Consider the following 21,975-nt stretch of genomic DNA (forward strand, 5'->3'; position numbering starts at 1 on the left):
AGGGAAAATGAAGCATTACACAGTTCTCACTGAAATCAATAGGCCATTTGTGCAATGCAAAAAAAAGAAAAGCCAGGGACCTCTAGAGCATTGGCACTGGAGCAGGTTAAAACTTAAAAGGTAAGGGTTGTGGAGCCCAGTAAGTAGCAAGGGAGGAGAGCATAACTAACTTCTTACTTACAGTTGTGTCCTGGGGACACAGATACAGTTGAGATTGGTTCCCTTTTCCCACCAGGCCCATTCGCACCCCCTGGGACCTCGATAATTACATCACTGCACATCCGATTAACAAGGAGAATAATAACGCTCAATTGACTGTCTAGACATACATTTCTAAGAGGATGAACAGAGGAACAGCACAACACAGAGTCCTAAGAAAAGATACTCCAGAATTATTATATGGGGAATACAAGTATTTAAAAAAAAAAGTATTTACTCCATATGCAGAGCTCCTGCGCTCCCTCGGATCTGCTATAGGCCTTGCAAAGCACATCTGTGTAGAGGTTTTTAGCGGAGTGGGTGCAGGCAGGAGATCTGCAAGTGATGTAGGGTATGCTCCTGCCTGTACATCACTGACTGCGGCCGCAGTGGAATCTGTGCACCCGTACACCTCTAACATGTACATATTCCAAAACAGGTTAGACACTTGCCCTTCAGGTGTCTACTTCATAGGTATATTACAAAAATGAATTCCGTCATTTAGAGTAATTTTAATAAGATCTTTTAAATGTTTAGGTACACTTTAAACCTAATAGCTTTCCCACCAACTGAGTCTGAAGCCCTATTCCCAATGTAATGTCACCTTTTTTAATATGAGATATCGTTGTAATTTTATTAGGTGTCCACATTCTGACCAGAACCACAGAAGTACAACAAACATATTAAAAGTGCATGAGACAGTTTTACTGCATAGACATTCAGACAGTATCTCCCACAATACTGCCACAGCAGTGCCAATATGCAAAGCTTATATAATAATACAGATTCCAGTCCTTATCCGAAGAACCATGTCTTACAAGGGGGTCACAACAAGTAATGTCTTTCTAGGCAAGGTTCACATGGCAAAATTCACAGCAGAAAAATCAGTGGTAGATCAGTGGCAAAATCATCAGCTGGTCTTTTTTTGGTGGTCGATGGAAAGTTGCCGATGGCTTTTTGAATGTGCATTATGCAGCAGAAAATGCCCGTTTTCTACAGACGAGCATCAGGTTTTGCCCATGTGAACATACCCTCATGGGTTCCCAGCTCCTTCCCAGCAGGTGTGCAGCATGAAGGGGTCGGGTACAGAAGATCCTGGATTAGTACTTAGGGATCCAGTAGATGAGGATTATTATCTTGTCCATTGGAAGGTTAACATTCATGGATGTATAAGTTTGTGTTGCTGTTGTCAGCCTGTGGAGCCTCCACTATGATCTTTCTTCTGTGAGAAAACAAGAATAGAATTCAGATGTGAAGTAGTGTCTCCATTAGAGTCTATAAACAGAGGACTATTATGGCTCCATATGACTTCCTCTTCTGAAGGAACCATGGTAAGAACCCATAGAAAACTAAGGTGCCATACTGTACCTTCATATGTCTCTAAGGTTATACTGACGGCTAAAGCTTGCATGTGTAGTAGAGTGCTGTACTGGGCTCTGGCAAGATGGGCAGATAAACTTATGGAGAAAACCCAGGGAATAAAAGTGAGACATTTCTATAATATGATAATGAGAAGTACTGGCAGGTAGCCTTATATTCCCCAGGGATGCTGGTGCAGATCTGTCAATGGACTACTAGTGTTTATCGCGAATATTCTAATTGCTAATTTTTATCGTGAATATTGGGATTTCGAGAATTCACGAATATCTAGAATATAGTGATATATCTTCGTAATCGCGAATATTCTAGATTTTTTTTTCATCAGTACCCATGATCCCTCACTGCTTCTTGCTTGTGGGCCAATGAGAAGGCTGCAATATCTTTGACTTTAGGAGTAGTGTTGGTCACGAATTTTCGTATAGCGAATTTTCCTATTGCCGATTTTCGCAATCAAGAAAATAATGACTGGAGATCACAAATTCTCGAATTCGCCAATATATGATAAATATTCACCCAAATATTCGCGAAATATCACAAATTCTAATTTTTCCCCTGCCGCTCATCACTGTGGACTACCAAGAGCTCCCCAAATTATGTATATATATTATGTATAGCCTGTCAATGTTTGGCAGATATGTGCAAAACTGCTTGTACCTACTCAAGGAACTACAGGACGAACGCAAGGAAATCTGTATTGATATTGTGGGCTATGAGCAGTTTTTAGTAAGAAGTAAGCAGTCTCCATGTTCTCACCTGTCTGAAGACAACAAGCGTAAACTGCGATCTGAACAGTCAACCAGAACCTGAGGAAGATAACAGATCTTAGACATAATAGAGTGGAGGTGTAGAGTGTACCATTGCTCTGTTGATCATCACAAGACGCCAATTCTCCTACAATGTGCTGAAGGAGCCTCCATGTAGTTTGTCCAAGGACTTTGCTAAACTTTAAATTTATTGGATGTCCCATGAGCCATTTCCGCTTCCCTTCCTTCTTGTGTCTAGCTGGCTGAGGCAGGAGCCCACCCCATTGATCTGTCAGCAATAGGAGACCAGGAACACTCAATACCACCACATGGTCCCAAAAATGGACCGTATCAGAAAAAATCACCATCAATGTTCTCTAAAAGATGTCTACACGACAGGGTCTGCAGGAAATTCTACTGACATTGTGAGCAAGTTTACAACACTCAACCACCTAATATGGTGACCATAGGAGTGTCATCTTCTAGAATTTATTATCTAAACAACAAAACTAGGTCTACAAAAGTGAATTATACTTTTTTTTTTTTAAGATACGCAAATCCATATCCTTCTTCTATTAACAAGGTACATGAAAAGAGGATGCTGACTTACCTCTGATGACTGCAATTTCCGTACCTGGAAGCCTCTGTTCCTTAAAACCAGGACATAGTCTCCAGAAAGAGCTAAGAAGATAAGAATCAGATATCCCTAATAAGTCTTGGATCAGAAAAGGATTAGTAAGTCTAAAAATATAGACTGTTCAGAATGAATAAAATACAGTACAAAACATGTTAAAGGGGTAGTCCATTTTGGACAATACCATTTTGTTAGAAGAGTTCCTTGGAAATAGGTCCCATTGCTAAAAAGCCCTGGAGATCAGTAGTAATCTTGGAGGTACATAGCAACAAGTGTTCACTTTTCATGCAGAGCCTCCGCAGGGAAAAAGAAGCATTACACAGTTCTCATTGAAATCATTAGGCCATTTGTGCAATGCATAGATCTGTCATGTCCTCTAGAGAGAGATACTTGTGTTGCTGCTTTGTGCTTTGTCTAATTGATGGAGGTCATAGATAAGAGACTTCCCTCAATTAATTCAGAATGCCTTAATAGAATATTTGAGGATACATATTCTAAACCGTCAATCCCTAAGCGCTCCCACAAAAACTCTTATTCTCTGACCTGTTAGAAAGGTACATGATGTAATTTTCTTAACAGTGACTGTATTTGTGAGTTATAACCTCCCTTCTGATCTTTAGCTTTGTCCAACACTGACTCTCCAAATAACACATCTTAACAGCATCTTCTATGTGGACAGGAAGCCAGTTTCTCTATGTATTCTTCAATGTCAGTCTCATAGGAATGAACAGAGAAGTAACTGACTACCTGTCCTGTGTCAGTTGGAGATCAGAGTGCTGGTCACATGACACAGCTGAGGATGAGAAGGGAAGTTATAACTCACAAATACAAATAAGAAGATTACCTTAACTATAGTTTACATCATGTACCTATTCTGAGAGAATAAACATTTTTGTGGGAGTGCTACTTTAAGTGTTGGCAAAACAATTCCACTGCTGCATATAACACAAACAGTTATAGCAAAAGACAAAAAAGTGAATCAAATATATTGAAAAGTATGCTATATGAGCAACAAGGTCTCACCTATGGAGTCTACTGGGAAAGAAAAAGTAGGAAGACAAACTGAATGCTGTGATTCTCCTCTATGGTTCACGAAATTTAGTGTATCTGTAATAAAGAAGAGTTGTGGATATCTATATTCTGTATCCATAGGAATAAGGATTAAGTCATTAACTGGGAGACTCAGGAGCATTGGAAGAAGACAAATGAGTAGAAGGAGGTTGTCCTTACTCTCTGTGAGTACCAAGACTTGATCATATCCAATCTGCGTAACCTGCACTGGACCTGTCCATGGGTCCTCTGACAAAAGATGAGAAAACAACTGGTCAATCAATGAGGTCATATAAAAAATAAAATTGGTAAAGTCTATGAAAGCTACAGTACGGAGAAGATCAGTCCACAGACAGATTTACAAATCACTTACCGTCTCTGTGGTCTGTGAACCAGGAGGTCAGTGAATTGAGGTTGATGGTCCGAAAATGAATTTTGCCATGAGGAGATGACTCCTTGCTAACCCCAATACACACTACTGGGTACTGTTCTCCTGGCAGCACCAACATTTCAAATATCTTCAAGGGGCATGGCAAGGGGAAGTCAAAGTGCTTGAGAGTGAGAAGAAGAAACATGAGTGAGTGATGATACAATCTAGGAAATTAGAAGAACATTCACAAAGCGAACATACTGGTGAAGTAAAGGTATTACTAGGAATATCAAGAATATAAATAACTCTTCTTGAACTTTTTGATAAGTGAAGCTGAAGAAACAAAGTTCTGCAAGTGGAGGTTAAAAAAAGAGGACATGGCTGGCATTGTGTAGGAGAAGATGTATGTCATGGGACTTTGATTAAAAGATAAAAAGTGATTTCCCCAAGTATGAGATCACCTCAGGGGGAGTCTGGATCTATAGGTAACAAGATCCAAGGCCACAGGAGATACATGAGCTTCTGAGGCCCATGTAGCTGGAATGCAACATGGTTTCTTCTCTTCAGTTTTGACTGTTTTCCATGCCCTCTTGCAAAAAGCCTAATAGCAGTGTCAACCCTACAATGATTCTTTACTTTCTTCAAGTCATCATTGCCTTGGACTTTGCATGAATACATCATCATGTTGGCATGAAGCCAGAAGACTGCATGTAACATGTCCACCTTCTATACTATTAAATCATCCCTCCATACTCCCATTACTAAGACTCCCCCCCCCCCCCCCCTTAGTACATGCAGCAATCAGTATCATCATTTTATCACTGCTGGTTTAGGCTACATTCACGCCAAAAAATGGCCATTAGTCGTTGTTTATGGCCATTTTTCATCAGTATGTGCATCTATTTTCTGGCCATCTATCCATTTTTAATGGCCCCTTTGCATCCATTTTGCATCAGTTTTTAAAAATGAATATAGTTCATTGTCTTTTTTTTTTTTTACATCCCAACCCCTTCAGTGCCCTCAGTATATTATATATAGTGTCCCCAGTATGAATAATGGATCCATAGTGCCCCCAGTATGAATAATGGCCCCTTAGTGTCCTTCAATATGAATAATGGTTCCATAGTGTTCTCCAATATGAATAATGGGCCCATAGTGTCCTCAAATATAAATAATGGATCCATAGTGCCCCCAGTATGAATAATGACCCCGTAGTGTCTTCCAGTATGAATAATGGCCCCATGTTTCCCCCTGGATGAATAATGGCCCCATAGTGTCCTCCAGTATGAATAATAGTACCATAGTGTCCTCCAGTATGAATAATGGTACCATAATGTCCTCCAGTATGAATAATGGTACCATAGTGTCCTCCAATATTAATATTGGCCCCATAGTATCCCCAGTATGAATAATGGCCCCATAGTGTCCTCCAATATAAATATTGGCCCCATAGTGCCCCTCTGTATGAATAACTCACCACACCGAGACCCTTCAGTATAAATACAGGGAGTGCAGAATTATTAGGCAAGTTGTATTTTTGAGGATTAATTTTATTATTGAACAACAACCATGTTCTCAATGAACCCAAAAAACTCATTAATATCAAATCTGAATATTTTTGGAAGTAGTTTTTAGTTTGTTTTTAGTTTTAGCTATTTTAGGGGGATATCTGTGTGTGCAGGTGACTATTACTGTACATAATTATTAGGCAACTTAACAAAAAACAAATATATACCCATTTCAATTATTTATTTTTACCAGTGAAACCAATATAACATCTCAACATTCACAAATATACATTTCTGACATTCAAAAACAAAACAAAAACAAATCAGTGACCAATATAGCCACCTTTCTTTGCAAGGACACTCAAAAGCCTGCCATCCATGGATTCTGTCAGTGTTTTGATCTGTTCACCATCAACATTGCGTGCAGCAGCAACCACAGCCTCCCAGACACTGTTCAGAGAGGTGTACTGTTTTCCCTCCTTGTAAATCTCACATTTGATGATGGACCACAGGTTCTCAATGGGGTTCAGATCAGGTGAACAAGGAGGCCATGTCATTAGATTTTCTTCTTTTATACCCTTTCTTGCCAGCCACGTTGTGGAGTACTTGGACGCGTGTGATGGAGCATTGTCCTGCATGAAAATCATGTTTTTTTTACCTTGCAGACTTCTTCCTGTACCACTGCTTGAAGAAGGTGTCTTCCAGAAACTGGCAGTAGGACTGGGAGTTGAGCTTGACTCCATCCTCAACCCAAAAAGGCCTCAAAAGCTCATCTTTGATGATACCAGCCCAAACCAGTACTCCACCTCCACCTTGCTGGCGTCTGAGTCGGACTGGAGCTCTCTGCCCTTTACCAATCCAGCCATCTGGCCCATCAAGACTCACTCTCATTTCATCAGTCCATAAAACCTTAGAAAAATCAGTCTTGAGATATTTCTTGGCCCAGTCTTGACGTTCAGCTTGTGTGTCTTGTTCAGTGGTGGTCGTCTTTCAGCTTTTCTTACCTTGGCCATGTCTCTGAGTATTGCACACCTTGTGCTTTTGGGCACTCCAGTGATGTTGCAGCTCTGAAATATGGCCAAACTGGTGGCAAGTGGCATCTTGGCAGCTGCACGCTTGACTTTTCTCAGTTCATGGGCAGTTATTTTGCGCCTTGGTTTTTCCACACGCTTCTTGCGACCCTGTTGACTATTTTGAATGAAACAATTGATTGTTCGATGATCACGCTTCAGAAGCTTTGCAATTTTAAGAGTGCTGCATCCCTCTGCAAGATATCTCACAATTTTTGACTTTTCTGAGCCTGTCAAGTCCTTCTTTTGACCCATTTTGCCAAAGGAAAGGAAGTTGCCTAATAATTATGCACACCTGATATAGGGTGTTGATGTCATTAGACCACACCCCTTCTCATTACAGAGATGCACATCACCTAATATGCTTAATTGGTAGTAGGCTTTTGAGCCTATACAGCTTGGAGTAAGACAACATGCATAAAGAGGATGATGTGGTCAAAATACTCATTTGCCTAATAATTCTGCACGTAGTGTAATGGCCCCTTAGTGCCCCTCATTAAATATATTTGTGCTCCGTTGTGCCACAGTATACATAACAGACCCCCTAGCCCTGGTAATGTCAACAGATCCATAAAAAGAAAATTACAAAAATAATCACCTTATCCACTTGCATGCGATGGAACCCTCACTCCTCACTGGAGGTAGCAGGACCTGTGCTCCCAGCGTGATGACATCCCACCATGTGATGTCACCAAGCTTGGAGTGTTAGGTACTAAGGCCTGCAGTGAGGATTGAGTGTACCCACACATGCATGTGGATCAGACATATATATTTTTTTAATTTTTTTTATCCCCTGAATGGCTTTAGGTGTACCTGCTTTTGAAGGCCGTTAGACAGGTGCGCCCCTGTCTAAATACGGTCCGTATGGCTAACAAGTCCTTTTTTTTTTTTGACACCCACTAATAACTGTGAAACTGTCATGTGGATAGCCCCATTAACTTCAATGCTCTTCAGTGCCCTCCATGCACTGACTTCTTGATGAGCCTGTGCCAAACTTGTGTTTCTACACAGCAGCCATTCAGAGAAGGCTGAGCTGCAAGAAGAGGGACAGATTAAGCAGTATAAGCCAAGGACAAAAAGGTGGGGGGTCTCAGACTACCCCACACTTCCTGTAGACACTGCAGCTAAACTGTAGTCACAGATCAAAGCTCTGCAGGAATGGCACGACACAGACTGAAATATAAATTTAGAAGGGCAGATTGAAGATTATTACCTTTAGCAACATGAACTTTTCAAGAGGTTGATACCATTCCAACAAAATTACTGAGGCCTCCAGAGCGGCACAAAGGAACCAGCTGCCTGATGTGTCGTTGTGAGCTGGAAAATGACCAAAATAATAGAAGTGGAATAAGTATGCAGCAGACTGTGGTCACAGAAGATGAAGTCAACCATCAGTATGGTGTAGAGACTGGAGAGATCTTACCCACACAACAACTTTTGCAGCCCTTAGTGTCTGGTATTTTGCTGGTTGCAGATTTCTTCCTGTAGCAAATAGAGATATAATAAAACTCTAGGGTGCTGAGCCAGACAAAGAGGTTGTCTCTAAAGAGGAAGCCCCTTTAATACTGTACATATTATGGCAAATCATTGCCTAAAAATATTATCTTAAATAGTGTAGTACTCTGTCAACTCTATATGCACACCCTCAGAAAAAGTAATCTAGACCAGTGGTCTCCAACATGACTTCCAGCCCACCAGCACGCCCATTACTTCAAGAAGAGACTATGGCACTGCCTACAGGTCCATAATAGGACATTATAAATGTTCCCTGCTCCATCGTACAGGGTGCAAAAAACCTACAGTGCTGTTGTCACTTTTCTATTCTATAACATTCATTTTCAACTCCTAAACCATGCCACCAGTCTAAATCTCACTACAACTTCTGAAGCCCATCCTCATTCTTCAACATTTATTGAACCATTTTATTATATGGACTCTACCACCCATGTATTTTTTTTACATTCACTTAAAGGGGTTTTGACCCTTTTGATATTCTCCATCAGTATACCCACACTTCAAGTAAATGGGATCTGAGCTGCAGTACGTTGGCACAGTGCATGGAGCCTTCTGCTTTTGGCTCTGTCCACTGTTTTGGTTCCAGCATTGATGGCTGCCAAAAACTGTTGATCAGTGAGGAATGCCAGGTGTTGGACCCCCACCCATCGGGTTCCCAATATCTAAAGGGTGTAAAACTCTTTGAAATAAATATCTGGTGTTATTCTTCCACTCCATTACTGAATATACCTGAGCAGGAGTCTATGCGTAGGAATATGACCCAAACGACACTCTCTCCGAATTTGCTCATGGAGAGTCACAAGGCTGTGGGAGTATAGTTGGGGGACTTTACCTGAAATAAGACAGCGAGACATCTAGACATTATCGCATATGTTTGTCAGAAATTTTTTAGATGCCCTTTTCTTCCTTACCCGTGATGGACATCAGTACGTTGTTGATAGAGTAGACCCATGTTGTCCGACCCGGAAATAGCTTGAATTATTAAGAATGAAAAAAATGTTAAAGAAAATTATTATCTAGATAATATAAAGGCATGTGATGACCAAACTACTAGTAGGTTTTGAACCATGCAAAAAAACATAAGCATCAGCATGGGTCCTAGAGTGCCATCTGTAGCACTCTAGAACCCATATAAGTACAGAGAATGTCCATGGCCCCTAAACTGCAAAAAGTTCCTAGGTCAAAAATCTACCTTTCAGATAAATTACCATCAAAGTATCCCAAGGATTATGATCATACATTGTGCTGCATCTATGAAAAGCTCAGCATGACCCCACAGAAACATGGTGTGTACCACCTCAGATACACATCCCAGGCTAAGAACCTATGCTTTAGATGATGCAATTCAACAGTAGATGGTTGTCTTCTGGTTTGGACTGATTTTCTTGTCTGTCACCCACAAGTGATGGATTTTGCAAGAATCATCTTTCAGGCCAACCACTAGATCCTTCTATGAGTAGTCTTAAGATGTCCATGCACAACTGCCTAAAGAGAAGTCTAATGTGCAAACTTACTATTTTCATATTTATGGGCAGCCCCAATCTACTGAATCTCCTCATTTCAGACCTTAATTCCTCTTGGACAGGGCCCCGCTATATTTGGGTCTGGTTACTCACTAGGTCTAGAGATGGCTGTGACTCTGAGCGGTTTAAGGTGAAGATTCCTTGCTCGGTTCCCAGTATCACATGTATATCTAAAATATGCAAAAAAAAAAAAAGAAAAAGAAAAGGCAATTAAAAATGGTAAAAAAAAACAAGAAAGAAAAACACAAAACAGTGACAGTTCCCACCTTTTGAGGTTGAATGACCCCAGGTCGTTGCCGAATGAATTTTTAAGGGACATCCATTAAAGATTTTCTTCAGTTGGAAGTCAGTCTGTACATAGAGATACATCACATCAAAGATTATAGGCCGGGTTTACACCTAGCGCACAGCATGCCCTAAATGTCGTGGGAAAGCTGCAGAGCTTCACCACAGATTTCATCCATTTCGATGCAGCGGGTAAAATCCATGGCTAAATCTTTCCCAAAATCCACAATGAAGCAAGTTTTGTTGCAGATTTTTAGGCTGCTCAATATATTGGGTTGAATGGAAATCACTTTTGCAACACAAACATTGACCTCTAGCTATATCCATCAAATCCCATGGCTCAAGACATTACAAAGTACAAAATAAGGTGGATTTACATTGTCAGATAATTGGGAACGAACGTCTGAAGGTGCAGCAGATCAACCGATAACCAAGCAAATCCTGTTATTCATGCAGGCATCTAAATGATCCTTTCTGGGCAGCAGATTGTGCTGTCTAAACAGTGATCTGCTGCCCAGAAACAATGCAGCTGTATGAGGACGAGCGATTGCAATAGTGATCCCTCATCTTCATACTGTGGAGGTGATCGATGCATGTAAATGCTGCGCTTCGCCTCCACTTAATGAGGAGCCAACTGTCGGGAAGGAAGCGACAATCTTCAGCTCCTCAGCGCGTGTAAATCCACCTTTAGCCATGAAGTCCTAACACTAAACCTAGAAAACACAACTTCCAAGGACAGAAGCTTCTGAAAGTTCCCGAAAAACCACCTAGAAAATCAGGAGATTTTCACACCATGGCTTCCGCAATGTTTAGGCTTAAGATTCAGAAAAGGGTCACCAGCTGTCACAGAAATAAGTGGAGGTTTCTACCAGCTCCCAGCAAGTAACTTGAGCATAGCCTGAGGAGGAGGAAGGAGAAGGCATAAAGAGGAAGGAGGAGGCGATAAAATAGAGCTCAGTTCTCTTCAGGGGGCAGCTCAGGGGTCGTGTTTTTTTCTCAAAGGATATGTCCTTTTTGCTGCAGCTGTCTCCCTATTACATGTCAGTAATCATGTCCTTTCTTCTGCAGCTCTCTCCCTATCACAGCTCAGGGGGGGGTGTTTTTTCTTCTGCAGCTCTCTCCCTATCACAGCTCAGGGGGGTGTTTTTATTGCTGCAGCTCTCTCCCTATCACAGCTCGGGGGGGGGGGGGGGTTCTTCTGCAGCTCTCTCCCTATCACAGCTCTGGGGGGGGGGGTTCTTCTGCAGCTCTCTTCCTATCACAGCTCAGGGGTGGTGTTTTTTCTTCTGCAGCTCTCTCCCTATCACAGCTCAGGGGGGGTGTTTTTTCTTCTGCAGCTCTCTCCCTATCACAGCTCAGGGGGTGTGTTTTTATTGCTGCAGCTCTCTCCCTATCACAGCTCTGGGGGGGGGGGTTTCTTCTGCAGCTCTCTCCCTATCACAGCTCAGGGGGGATGTTTTTTCTTCTGCAGCTCTCTCCCTATCACAGCTCAGGGGGGGTGTTTTTTCTTCTGCAGCTCTCTCCCTATCACAGCTCGGGGGGGGGGGGGTGTTTTTTCTTCTGCAGCTCTCTCCCTATCACAGCTCAGGGGGTGTGTTTTTATTGCTGCAGCTCTCTCCCTATCACAGCTCTGGGGGGGGGGGTTTCTTCTGCAGCTCTCTCCCTATCACAGCTCAGGGGGGTGTTTTTTCTTCTGCAGCTCTCTCCCTATCACAGCTCGGGGGGGGGGGGGGTTCTTCTGCAGCTCTCTCCCTATCACAGCTCGGGGGGGTTCTTCTGCAGCTCTCTCCCTATCACAGCTCAGGGGGGGGGGGTTCTTCTGCAGCTCTCTCCCTATCACAGCTCAGGAGGTGTGTTTTTTCTTCTGCAGCTCTCTCCCTATCACAGCTCAGGAGGTGTGTTTTTTCTTCTGCAGCTCTCTCCCTATCACAGCTCGGGGGGGGGGTTCTTCTGCAGCTCTCTCCCTATCACAGCTCGGGGGGGTGTTTTATCTTCTGCAGCTCTCTCCCTATCACAGCTCGGGGGGGGGGGGGTTCTTCTGCAGCTCTCTCCCTATCACAGCTCGGGGGGGGTTCTTCTGCAGCTCTCTCCCTATCACAGCTCAGGGGGGGGTTCTTCTGCAGCTCTCTCCCTATCACAGCTCAGGAGGTGTGTTTTTTCTTCTGCAGCTCTCTCCCTATTACAGCTCGGGGGGGGGTTCTTCTGCAGCTCTCTCCCTATCACAGCTCGGGGGGGGGTTCTTCTGCAGCTCTCTCCCTATCACAGCTCGGGGGGGTGTTTTATCTTCTGCAGCTCTCTCCCTATCACAGCTCGGAGGGGGGTGTTTTTTCACAGCTCGGGGGGGGTGTTTTTTATTCTGCAGCTCTCTCCCTATCACAGCTCGGGGGGGGGGGTTTCTTCTGCAGCTCTCTCCCTATCACAGCTCGGGGGGGGGGGGTTCTTCTGCAGCTCTCTCCCTATCACAGCTCAAGGTGTGAGTCCTTTCTGCTGCAGCTCTCTTCCTGTAACCGTCACAGCTTCTAACAGTAGAAACTGCTGGTTGCAGTTGAAGGATGGACCTGAGCATGTGCGACCACCTCAGTAGGTGGACGTGCACATTTCTATACAGATTAAAGCCCAGGAAGCTCAATTATAAGAGATTATCTGACAACTAAACTAGAGCGTTTTTGTAACAGAAAGTGAATTACAAAAGTAACTTGATTTTCATGCAAAATTCTTTTTAAATAAAATTTAAAGATGGCACAAGTAACAAAAGTATTCTTTGTTACTTGGTTTTCAAGATCTATGACATGCAGTTTGGAAGCTGTCCTGAATGTGTGTGTCACTCTGTCCCTGCGGTGGCTGCGGTGCTCCTCCTTGGCTACTGCCCAACTGCATAAAAAATTGCACGCATTACGTAATAAAATTCCTGCACATTAGCATTCAAGGGAAAACGCACACAGTGTACACAGAGGACGTATAAGGCATATATCACACCTGGTGCTAACATCATGATTACTACAGTAACTCTCATCTAAACTGGAATTAGATAGAGGACGGTCACCACATAATCTGTTTTACCTGTTTTGCTTGTATTCTTCCTTTCTTTGGGGGCAAAGATGGAGGCAGTTTTTTCATAAGATCTTGCACTAAGAGGGACGGTTCTGGGGTGGAAAAAATGCAGACGGGATATTAGCCATCACAAAATAGCAAGCTATAGGCCTGTGTCATCATGCATTGCCTCTGTGAGGTACCACGGTCCCTACTAGAAGCATTACACCAATAATATGGCCTACAGTACATGGGAGCATGCCACAAGTTTTTGACAGAAATCTGTGAGCTGCCATGTAAAATTTGAGGCACCTGAAGGTTCCATGTGGATCTATTGGCATGATGCCTACGAAATCTGAAATATATCAATGCATTAACTTTTTCATTTTCTCCATGCTCTGAGATTACATTGGTGAGTTTCCATATTTTGTGTCTTCTGCAGGAACTGGGAATGGAAGAGTTGTAGGTCATGGTAATGTGGCTATTCACACTGCTTTAGTACTGTACGTGCCAGGAAACCTCCTGGAAAGTGTGTGAAATGGACCTATAGGTCCCCATTCAACCAACAGAGGCAGAAAGAGTGTCCTTATGGCCTCGGATGGGCTGGTACCTGTCAGGAATACCATTTTTTACTCTACAGTATAGGTCAGTAGAAAAAACATACTGCATAGTATATGGTTTTGTAACATGGGCATCTATGAGAAATGGATCCCACTCAGTTGCATCTAATAAACGTATACATCCAAGACGAGACTGAAACCTTGTATAGGCACTGCATAATACCATGTAAAAAAAGCCTAACTTGTGGGGTTGTGAGGGCATGAGATAGATGGTTTTGTGTTGGAGACTACAAGAGAGTTCTGCAATCTGTGAAGAACAAGGGTATATAGAGGTGAATGGGCCGCATGATTAAAACCGGGCCCCCTTCAGATATTGGTTAAAACCACCATGCCCATTAACACCTGGGACAGGAGGACTTGTTTGTCCCATTTCCTTTCCATTATATTTTCACCTTGCAGGGCATGTGAAGAGCAGAGTCCAGCAGACTTTTTCACTATTCATTAAATAAGAGATGAGACCATCCTTGGTCTCTTCAGGAGCTCTACAACAGCCTCCTGGTGTGCTTCTATAGTACATACAGCCTTGGATAGTGGCATGTTCTTTTGGACTCTCAACAACTTGTCTCCTGACATGGGCAGAGATGAACCTTTCCCATCTATCTGCCACTCATATTCGAGGCTCCTTCAATATGATAGCGGACCGCTTAAGTCGAGGATTACCGACCATGGAGTGGTCTCTGCATCCGGAGATCTTCAGGCAGTTAGTTCACAGGTGGGGTATGCCAGAGGTGGATCTCATGGCAACCAGGTTCAACGCCAAGGTGCTGAGGTTCTGTTCCCTCTACAGGGAAGACAACCCCCTGGCGATAGATGCTCTGTCGATACCGTGGAGGTTCAGGCTGGCTTACATCTTCCCTCCGTTTTCCATGATACCGAGAGTATTGATGAAAATCCGTCAGGATCAGGCCTCGGTAATAGCCATCATACCGTTCTGGCCCAGGAGATCCTGGTTTACCCAGCTCATTCAGATGAGTCAGGGACAATACTGGAGACTCCCCCCGGAGCAGACCCTGGTGTCGTGGGACACTCATCTCTGCCCAGATCTGCACAGGTTCAACCTGACAGCCTGGATGTTGATCAGTCCCTTCCCAACATAGAAGGGCTTTCCGAGTCGGTCCTGAGAACTTTGTCGCATTCCCGAGCAGAGTCTACGAAGAAGGCCTACTCCAGGATCATGAGAATCTTCATGTCATGGTGTGATTCCAAACAGGTGGCGTCTGCAGATCCGCCCCTTCCTGCAATATTACAATTTCTTCAAGATGGATTAGATAAAGGTCTTTCTCCAGCTACTTTGAAGGTACAGATTTGTGCCATCTTGGCCTGTCTCAACAGGCCGCATTCTCGGGACCCACTCATTAAACGCTTCCTGAAGGGAGCAGAAAGACTAAAGCCTACTATACTGAAACCCATTCCCCAGTGGGATCTTTCAGTAGTGCTCAGGGGGCTAGCATCTCCCCCCTTCGAGCCTTTGGAGGAGGTCGATTTCAGATTTCTAACTTTAAAGATGGTTTTTCTTCTGGCTGTAGCTTCAGCCAAAAGGATTTCTGAATTGCAGGCGTTCTCTGCAATTCACCCCTATATTATCTTCCTACAGGACAGAGTACTCCTGAAGTTCTTACCCTACTTCAGGCCTAAGGTGCCTACCTTCCAAAATATCAACCAGGTAATCTCCTTACCAGTTTTGTTTTCAGCCTCCTCCTCTGATACTCCAGCAAGAGACCCGCTGGATATTTCAAGGTGCCTCCAGGTCTATGTGGATAGATCCAGAGAATTCAGGATAGATGAAAATCTCCTTATCCTGTTTGCCGGTAAGTCTAAAGGCCATAAAGCGTCTAAAGCCACTATTAGTTGCTGGATCAAGGAGGCCATTAGGGAGGCCTTCGTCTCCCAATCCCTAGATCTTCCGGAGTTTGTGAGAGCCCATTCTACTAGGGCTGTCTCCACCTCTGTTGCGGAAAGAAGACTTCTTCCCTTAGAGTTGATCTGTAAGGCGGCATCCTGGAGCTCGGAGTCAACCTTCATCTCCCATTATAGGATAGATGCTAGGATGGCAGAGTTTTCGGCCTTTGGGCAGACAGTTCTTAGTTCTGCCAGGCATGAGGACCCTCCCTAGGGGATTCTTCTTGCTATCTCCCCATCTGTGCTGCTGGTAGGACGTAAGGGAATCGTTAATTTCTAACGATAATTTGTTTTCCCTTAGTCCTAACAGCAGCACACAAATATCCCACCCTAAATACATTATGCTTGTTAAAAACACGGTGGGCTGGGGGGTGATCTCCTCCCTTTCAGGGAGCTGAAGATCGTTTATTGGTTCTTGGGCTCATTAAAAATTCCGCCGGTCCTACCAGTCCACAGGGGGCAGATAACCCCATCTGTGCTGCTGTTAGGACTAAGGGAAAACAAATTATCGTTAGAAATTAACGTCATATATCCAATGTTTATGTATATCTTAAGGCTGGCAGGGTGCTACTGAATCTTTTGCATTGCTTGCTTTTGCACCTACACTTTGTTGGGTGGCACTGACTGGCTTTGTCACTTGGCCATCACCGGTTATCTTGCTCTTCATCAATACAACACTTGTGCTTGATGTACTTGGCTCAGGTATCAATTATGCCACCAGAGATCAAAAATGGCAGATCTCACTGGGATCTCAAAGTTCCCACTTGGCATCTTAAAACATGGAATCTGAGGCTCCCAGCTCCGTCTATTCTCCTTTTTCTCCCTGGTTCCTCAAGCAGACACTTCCCTTCCCACCACTTACCGGAACTGGCAGCAGGTAACTGGTTTCTCAAGCTCTCTGGCGAGGCCTGAGCTGGACTTCTTGGTACACTTGGCCCGCTGTAGCACCTGACCAGAGTGGTGGGAGTGTGCAGTCTGTCCTGATCTCTCTTTATATCAGCAGAAGAAGTGCGAAATCTGGGCTGTATTGAATGGAGAAATGGAGGTGATGAGACAATGCACCATGTATGGAAATGAATCAAGGTAACGTACAGAGGTCAATGGTTGGGCTCACCTTAGGAGGTAATGGAGGAGGAGAATCCTCAGGAGATGAGCCGCTGTAGAGATCCATGCTGCCGGGTCTTTGGAGGAACATACCAATTAGATTGGAAGATTGATCAGATAAAATTAATGGAGTTTGTTTGTGATGGCGATGTAGCTGGGGACAACATGTCATAAGCTGCCACGTAGCACTATTATCATGCTCATTAGGCCCCATTCACAAGACTTTATTTTTCTGCAATATTTGGACAGTGGCTGTGTGCACTCTTGAATGGGTCCGCTATCCGCAAGATATGACCAAAGATAGGACATCTCCTATTTTTTGTGGTGTGGAGGCACGGATCGGAAGCCTACGGAAGCACTACAAAGCATTTCCGTGAGATTTTGGGTCCTTGTCTCCGCACTGCAAAAGATAAGACATGTCCTATCTTTTGGCGTAACTTATGGATCACAGACTCATTCAAGTCAATGGATCCGCATCCACAAACGGAATGTACAGGGCCGGGACCCATTAAGGTCCACAAGCATGGGCATGGGGCCCTTATCTTCGTGTGCAGGAGCCAGTGGCATACATAGAAAAGTAAGGGCCCCATAGCAAAGACCAAACCAGGCCCCAGAAGGGTTTCCGCCTAAACCCCTTTGAATAAACCTTGAGCCATTTTTCCCACTGCCTCATTTGCTAAAAGTAGTTCCTTTAGAGGGTATAGTCCCGACCAAGTTTTCACCCAAGTAGAAAAGGTGATCATCCCAACTGGGCCCCCTCTTGCCCTGGGCCCCAAAGCAGTCACATTTTCTCTCGCTATGGTAGTTACGCCCCTGGCAGGAGCCCTTAGTATTATAAGGTGCAATGAATAGGATTAATATATGGCCCTCTGGTACAACTCATAGGAGGGTCTCCGTATGTTTTCCCTCATTTTGGAGTCACAGAGGTCTTGAGGCTCCACATCTTCAGAGGCCTATGGCGCCAGGGAGGTCACAGCATAACTGAAACTGGGCACCAAGTTCAGAACATATAACTGGTGTCACTTTCTGGTTAGTTGCCTCATGGTTCACTTCTCCTTTCTATTAAAAGCTTTTATATCTCAAGCCACAAGATCTGCTTAGCCATGTTTATGACTGTAGGACAACGCTTGTCATACGTGATGAGAAATCTCCTGGCACATACACCAAACACATCCTTTTGCCATAAGCTTGGCAGGGTTTGCATTCTTTTTTATTATATAGCAGAGTATAGTCAGTACAGGAAAAAAACTAAACATATTTTTACAAGACACTAATAGAAAACTGAGCTTACAGGAGTGAGGGCCCTGCTCGCAAGAGCTTACAATCTACAAAGGAAAATGGGGGGGGGCACAAAAAGTAAACATGCTGTATACCTCTGATGAGTGGAAAAAAAACAAGGTGTAAACAAAAGCTTACCGCCATCGCACTGAACCATATGAGCCTTAGGAATAAGGAGCCTGGGAATCTGCTATACAATGAAGGAGGTTAAAGGGGTATTCTCATCACAGACAATGGGGGCATATTGCTAGGATATGCCCCCATTGTCTGATCGGTGCGGGTCCCACCTCTGGTCCCAGCACCTACTCCAAGAACGGAGTTAGGAAGGTGACAGGGGGCAGACTGCGCATGCACAGTCGCCCTCCATTCCTTTCTATGGGGTCGCTGAAAATAGCCGAGCGCTGGCTTGGCTATTTCAGTCGGACCCATAGACATAAATGGGAGAGCGCTTGGCGGTGGCTGGGGTCCTCCAGCCACCACTCACCCGACTCCATTATCAGCGTAGGTGCAGGTCCCAGAGGTGGGACCTGCACCTATCAAACAATGGGGGCATATCCTAGCGATATGCCCCCATTGTCTGTGATGAGAATACCCCTTTAAGGATAGCAAAAAAACAGGGATGAACAGCACTCCTTGGTAACAGTGTTTTGGGTGCACGTCTCCAGGGGGTTGGTAAAAATACCCCCAATCCAGCGTATATAACAAGAGAAGAAAAAACAAAAAAACAGGAGACAGCACGTCCAAAGTGGTGGAATTTAATGGACGTGCTGTCTCCTGTTTTTTATTTTTTATTTTTTCTTCTCTTGTTATACCCCTTTAAGGATGTCAGTTTGATTGTACGTTTCAGGAGAAGATGTGATACTGAAACCCTTAGTTTCTGTTCTTATATATCACTTGTTCTTCCTCATACTTACATGTCAACATCATCATAGTCATCATCTTCATCAGAACAGAAACTGTAACACAAATTATTTAGAATATTAAAGGGGTTGTCTCACTTCAGCAAGCAGCATTTATCATGTAGAGAAAGTGAATACAAGGCCCTTACTAATGTACTGTGATTGTCCATATTGCCTCCTTCGCTGGCTTTGTTAATTTTTCCATCTCATTATACATGGCTCATTTCCATGGTTATGACCACCGTGCAATCCAGCAGCGGTGGTCGTGCTTGCACACTATAGGAAAAAGTACCAGCCTATGTGCACTCCTATGGTCCTGGCCACTAGAGAGGTCGATGCTTTTTTTTTTATAGTGTGCAAGCACGGCCACCGCTGCTGGATTTCAGGGTAGTCGTAACCATGGATACGAGCAGTGTATAATGAGATGGAAAAATGGGTCCCAACAGCTGAAAAACTTTTGTGATGTTGGCCCTACTTCTTACTATCCATACACATTAGATGAATGTTGGTAGAACCTGCTGATTTTGGCAGGACCAATCGACAATCTAACATGTATGGGGTGTCCAAGGGCAGTTGGGGAAAGACTGAGGTTCCCGGGTCTCCTCTTCCCTTGGGTACTCTCACTGGCTGTCCTCAGTGTTTGCTGGACATTGAGGACAGCTAGTGAGAGTACCCAAGGGAAGAGGAGACCCGGGAACCTCAGTGGTAAAAAAGAGTAAAGGTCAATGTGGGAAATACCCAGAACATTTATTGGGTAGACAGTCAGGATTTAAAGGGGTTCTGCACTTTGTTTAAACTGATGATCTATCCTCTGGATAGATCATCAGCATCTGATCGGCAGGGGTCCGACACCCAGGACCCCCCGCGATCAGCTGTTTGAGAAGGCAGCTGGCAGTAGTGCCGTGGCCTTCTCACTGTTTACCGCTGGCCCAGTAACGTCACGACTCGTATCACTGGCCTGGGCGGGGCTAAGCTCCGTTCCCTTGAATGGAGCTTAGCCCCGCCCAAGCCAGTTGATACTAGTGAGAAGGCCGCGGTGCTGCTGGAGCGCCGCTGCCTTCTCAAACAGCTGATCGGCGGGGGTCCCAGGTGTCGGACCCCCACCGATCAGATGCTGATGATCTATCCAGAGGATAGATCATCAGTTTAAACAAGGTGCAGAACCCCTTTAGGTTAACAGAGCTAAACTGTCGGTAGAAAGCCACCAACACTTCCTCGTCTGTACTTTGATGAAGAAGATCGCATTGGTCTCCAGTGCTAGAGTGGGGAGTATATGGTTGTGTTCAAAATAATAGCAGTGTGTTCAAAAAAGTGAATAAAGCTCAAAATCCTTCTAATAGCTTCTATTACCTGTAGGAAGGCGCAAGGGTCCGTCATTGGCGGAAGGTACGTGTCACCGAGGTTCCTGGCCTCGGTGAGATATGAACCGGTAATTTTGTGTGTCAGCGACAGCTAGTGCTCGCTGACACTGTTTTTACTTAGTGTGGCTGTAAAGCCGATCCGGGCCGGTTCTTATTGGAGCAGCCAAAGAGCAGGGTGGGTGGCTGTTCCCCACGTTCCAGGCCAGGTTTTGGGCTGGGATTTTAAAACCCAGGCAGCAGCTCATCTGGGTGTGGAATGATCCTCCAGGTGATAGTTTTGCTATGGAAGCTCGGTGTTTGTGAGCTGAGGAGTTCCGCCATGCTGCAAGGCTGAGAGCCGCATAAGAGCCGCCTGCTGGGAGTCAGGTGCCCTAAAGCCTTCTGTGGACTGCCAGGTGACATGTTTTGTTCTGTGGAATCTTGCTGTGTGAATTAACATCAGGACCCTGCAAAGTATTGTTTTTCTTTTCTGCCTTTTTGTGTGAATAAACACTGAACTTTTGCTTTTCAACCGTGGTCTTGCCTCTTACCCTGCCTACCAGAGCAAACCCCTACATTCCATACACACAAACGCATTGGGAACACTACACATTCTATTCCAAATCAAAACATGAAGAAAAATATATCAAATTTGTGTTGTTCCTCTAAAAAAAATTTAAGAAAAGTAAATATTAGACTGTTCAAAAAAATAGCAGTGTTTGTATTCTTCTTTACAAATTAACATTCACTATATAAACTGAAAAATGTTTGAAGATTTAGCTTTCCTTTGAATCACTTCACTAATATTTAGCTGTGTAACCGCTGTTTCTGAGAACTGCTGGACGTTTGTGTTGCTCGGAGTCACCAACTTCTGGCCCCTGTGAACAAGTATTCCAGCCCAGGATGGTTGGACTACATTCCACAGTTCTTCTCTATTTCTTGGTTTTGCCTCAGAAACTGCATTTTTGATGTCACCCCACAAGTTTTCTATTGGATTAAGATCCGGGGATTGGGCTGACCACTCCATAATGTCAATCTTGTAGGTCTGGAACCAGGATGTTGCCCGTTTACTGGTGTGTTTGGGGTCGTTGTCTTGTTGGAACACCCATTTCAAGGGCATTTCCTCTTCAGCATAAGGCAGCATGACCTCTTCAAGTATTCTGATGTATTCAAACTGATCCATGGTCCCTGGTATGTGATAAATGGGCCCAACATCGTAGTATAAGAAACATCCCCATATCATGATGCTTGCACCACCATGCTTCACGGTCTTCACAGTGTACTGTGGCTTGAATTCAGTGTTTGGGGGTCGTCTGACAAACTGTCTCCGGCCACTAGACCCAAAAAGAACAATCTTACTTTCATCAGTCCACAAAATGTCTCTAGGCCGTCAATGTGCTCTTTGGCAAATTATAACCTCTTCAGCACATGTATTTTTTTCACCAGTAGGACTTTGCGGGGGCTTCTTGCAGATAGCCTGGCTTCATATAGGTGTCTTCTAATTGTAACAGTACTCACAGGTAACTTTA

General features: G+C 44.1%; 1 protein-coding gene across 1 annotated transcript in view; it reads right to left on the reverse strand.

The window, feature by feature from the left end:
- Positions 1-803: 803 nt before the first annotated feature.
- MAP4K1 (mitogen-activated protein kinase kinase kinase kinase 1) overlaps positions 804-21,975 on the reverse strand; it is an 87,116-nt gene continuing 65,944 nt past the window's right edge. Inside the window, exons 16-31 of the mRNA XM_044306231.1 lie at positions 19,122-19,163; positions 16,940-17,006; positions 16,688-16,847; positions 13,337-13,419; positions 10,258-10,342; positions 10,085-10,161; positions 9,380-9,440; positions 9,198-9,300; positions 8,377-8,435; positions 8,167-8,270; positions 4,379-4,556; positions 4,186-4,254; positions 3,979-4,062; positions 2,932-3,002; positions 2,332-2,381; positions 804-1,420 (exon numbers count right to left, since the gene is read on the reverse strand). Coding sequence (XP_044162166.1) covers positions 1,351-1,420; positions 2,332-2,381; positions 2,932-3,002; positions 3,979-4,062; positions 4,186-4,254; positions 4,379-4,556; positions 8,167-8,270; positions 8,377-8,435; positions 9,198-9,300; positions 9,380-9,440; positions 10,085-10,161; positions 10,258-10,342; positions 13,337-13,419; positions 16,688-16,847; positions 16,940-17,006; positions 19,122-19,163 — 1,363 coding nt within the window. The 3' untranslated portion in view covers positions 804-1,350. The remainder of the gene's footprint in view (positions 1,421-2,331; positions 2,382-2,931; positions 3,003-3,978; positions 4,063-4,185; positions 4,255-4,378; positions 4,557-8,166; positions 8,271-8,376; positions 8,436-9,197; positions 9,301-9,379; positions 9,441-10,084; positions 10,162-10,257; positions 10,343-13,336; positions 13,420-16,687; positions 16,848-16,939; positions 17,007-19,121; positions 19,164-21,975) is intronic.

This window comes from Bufo gargarizans, chromosome 9, assembly GCF_014858855.1.
Source record: "Bufo gargarizans isolate SCDJY-AF-19 chromosome 9, ASM1485885v1, whole genome shotgun sequence".
Taxonomy (NCBI): domain Eukaryota; kingdom Metazoa; phylum Chordata; class Amphibia; order Anura; family Bufonidae; genus Bufo; species Bufo gargarizans.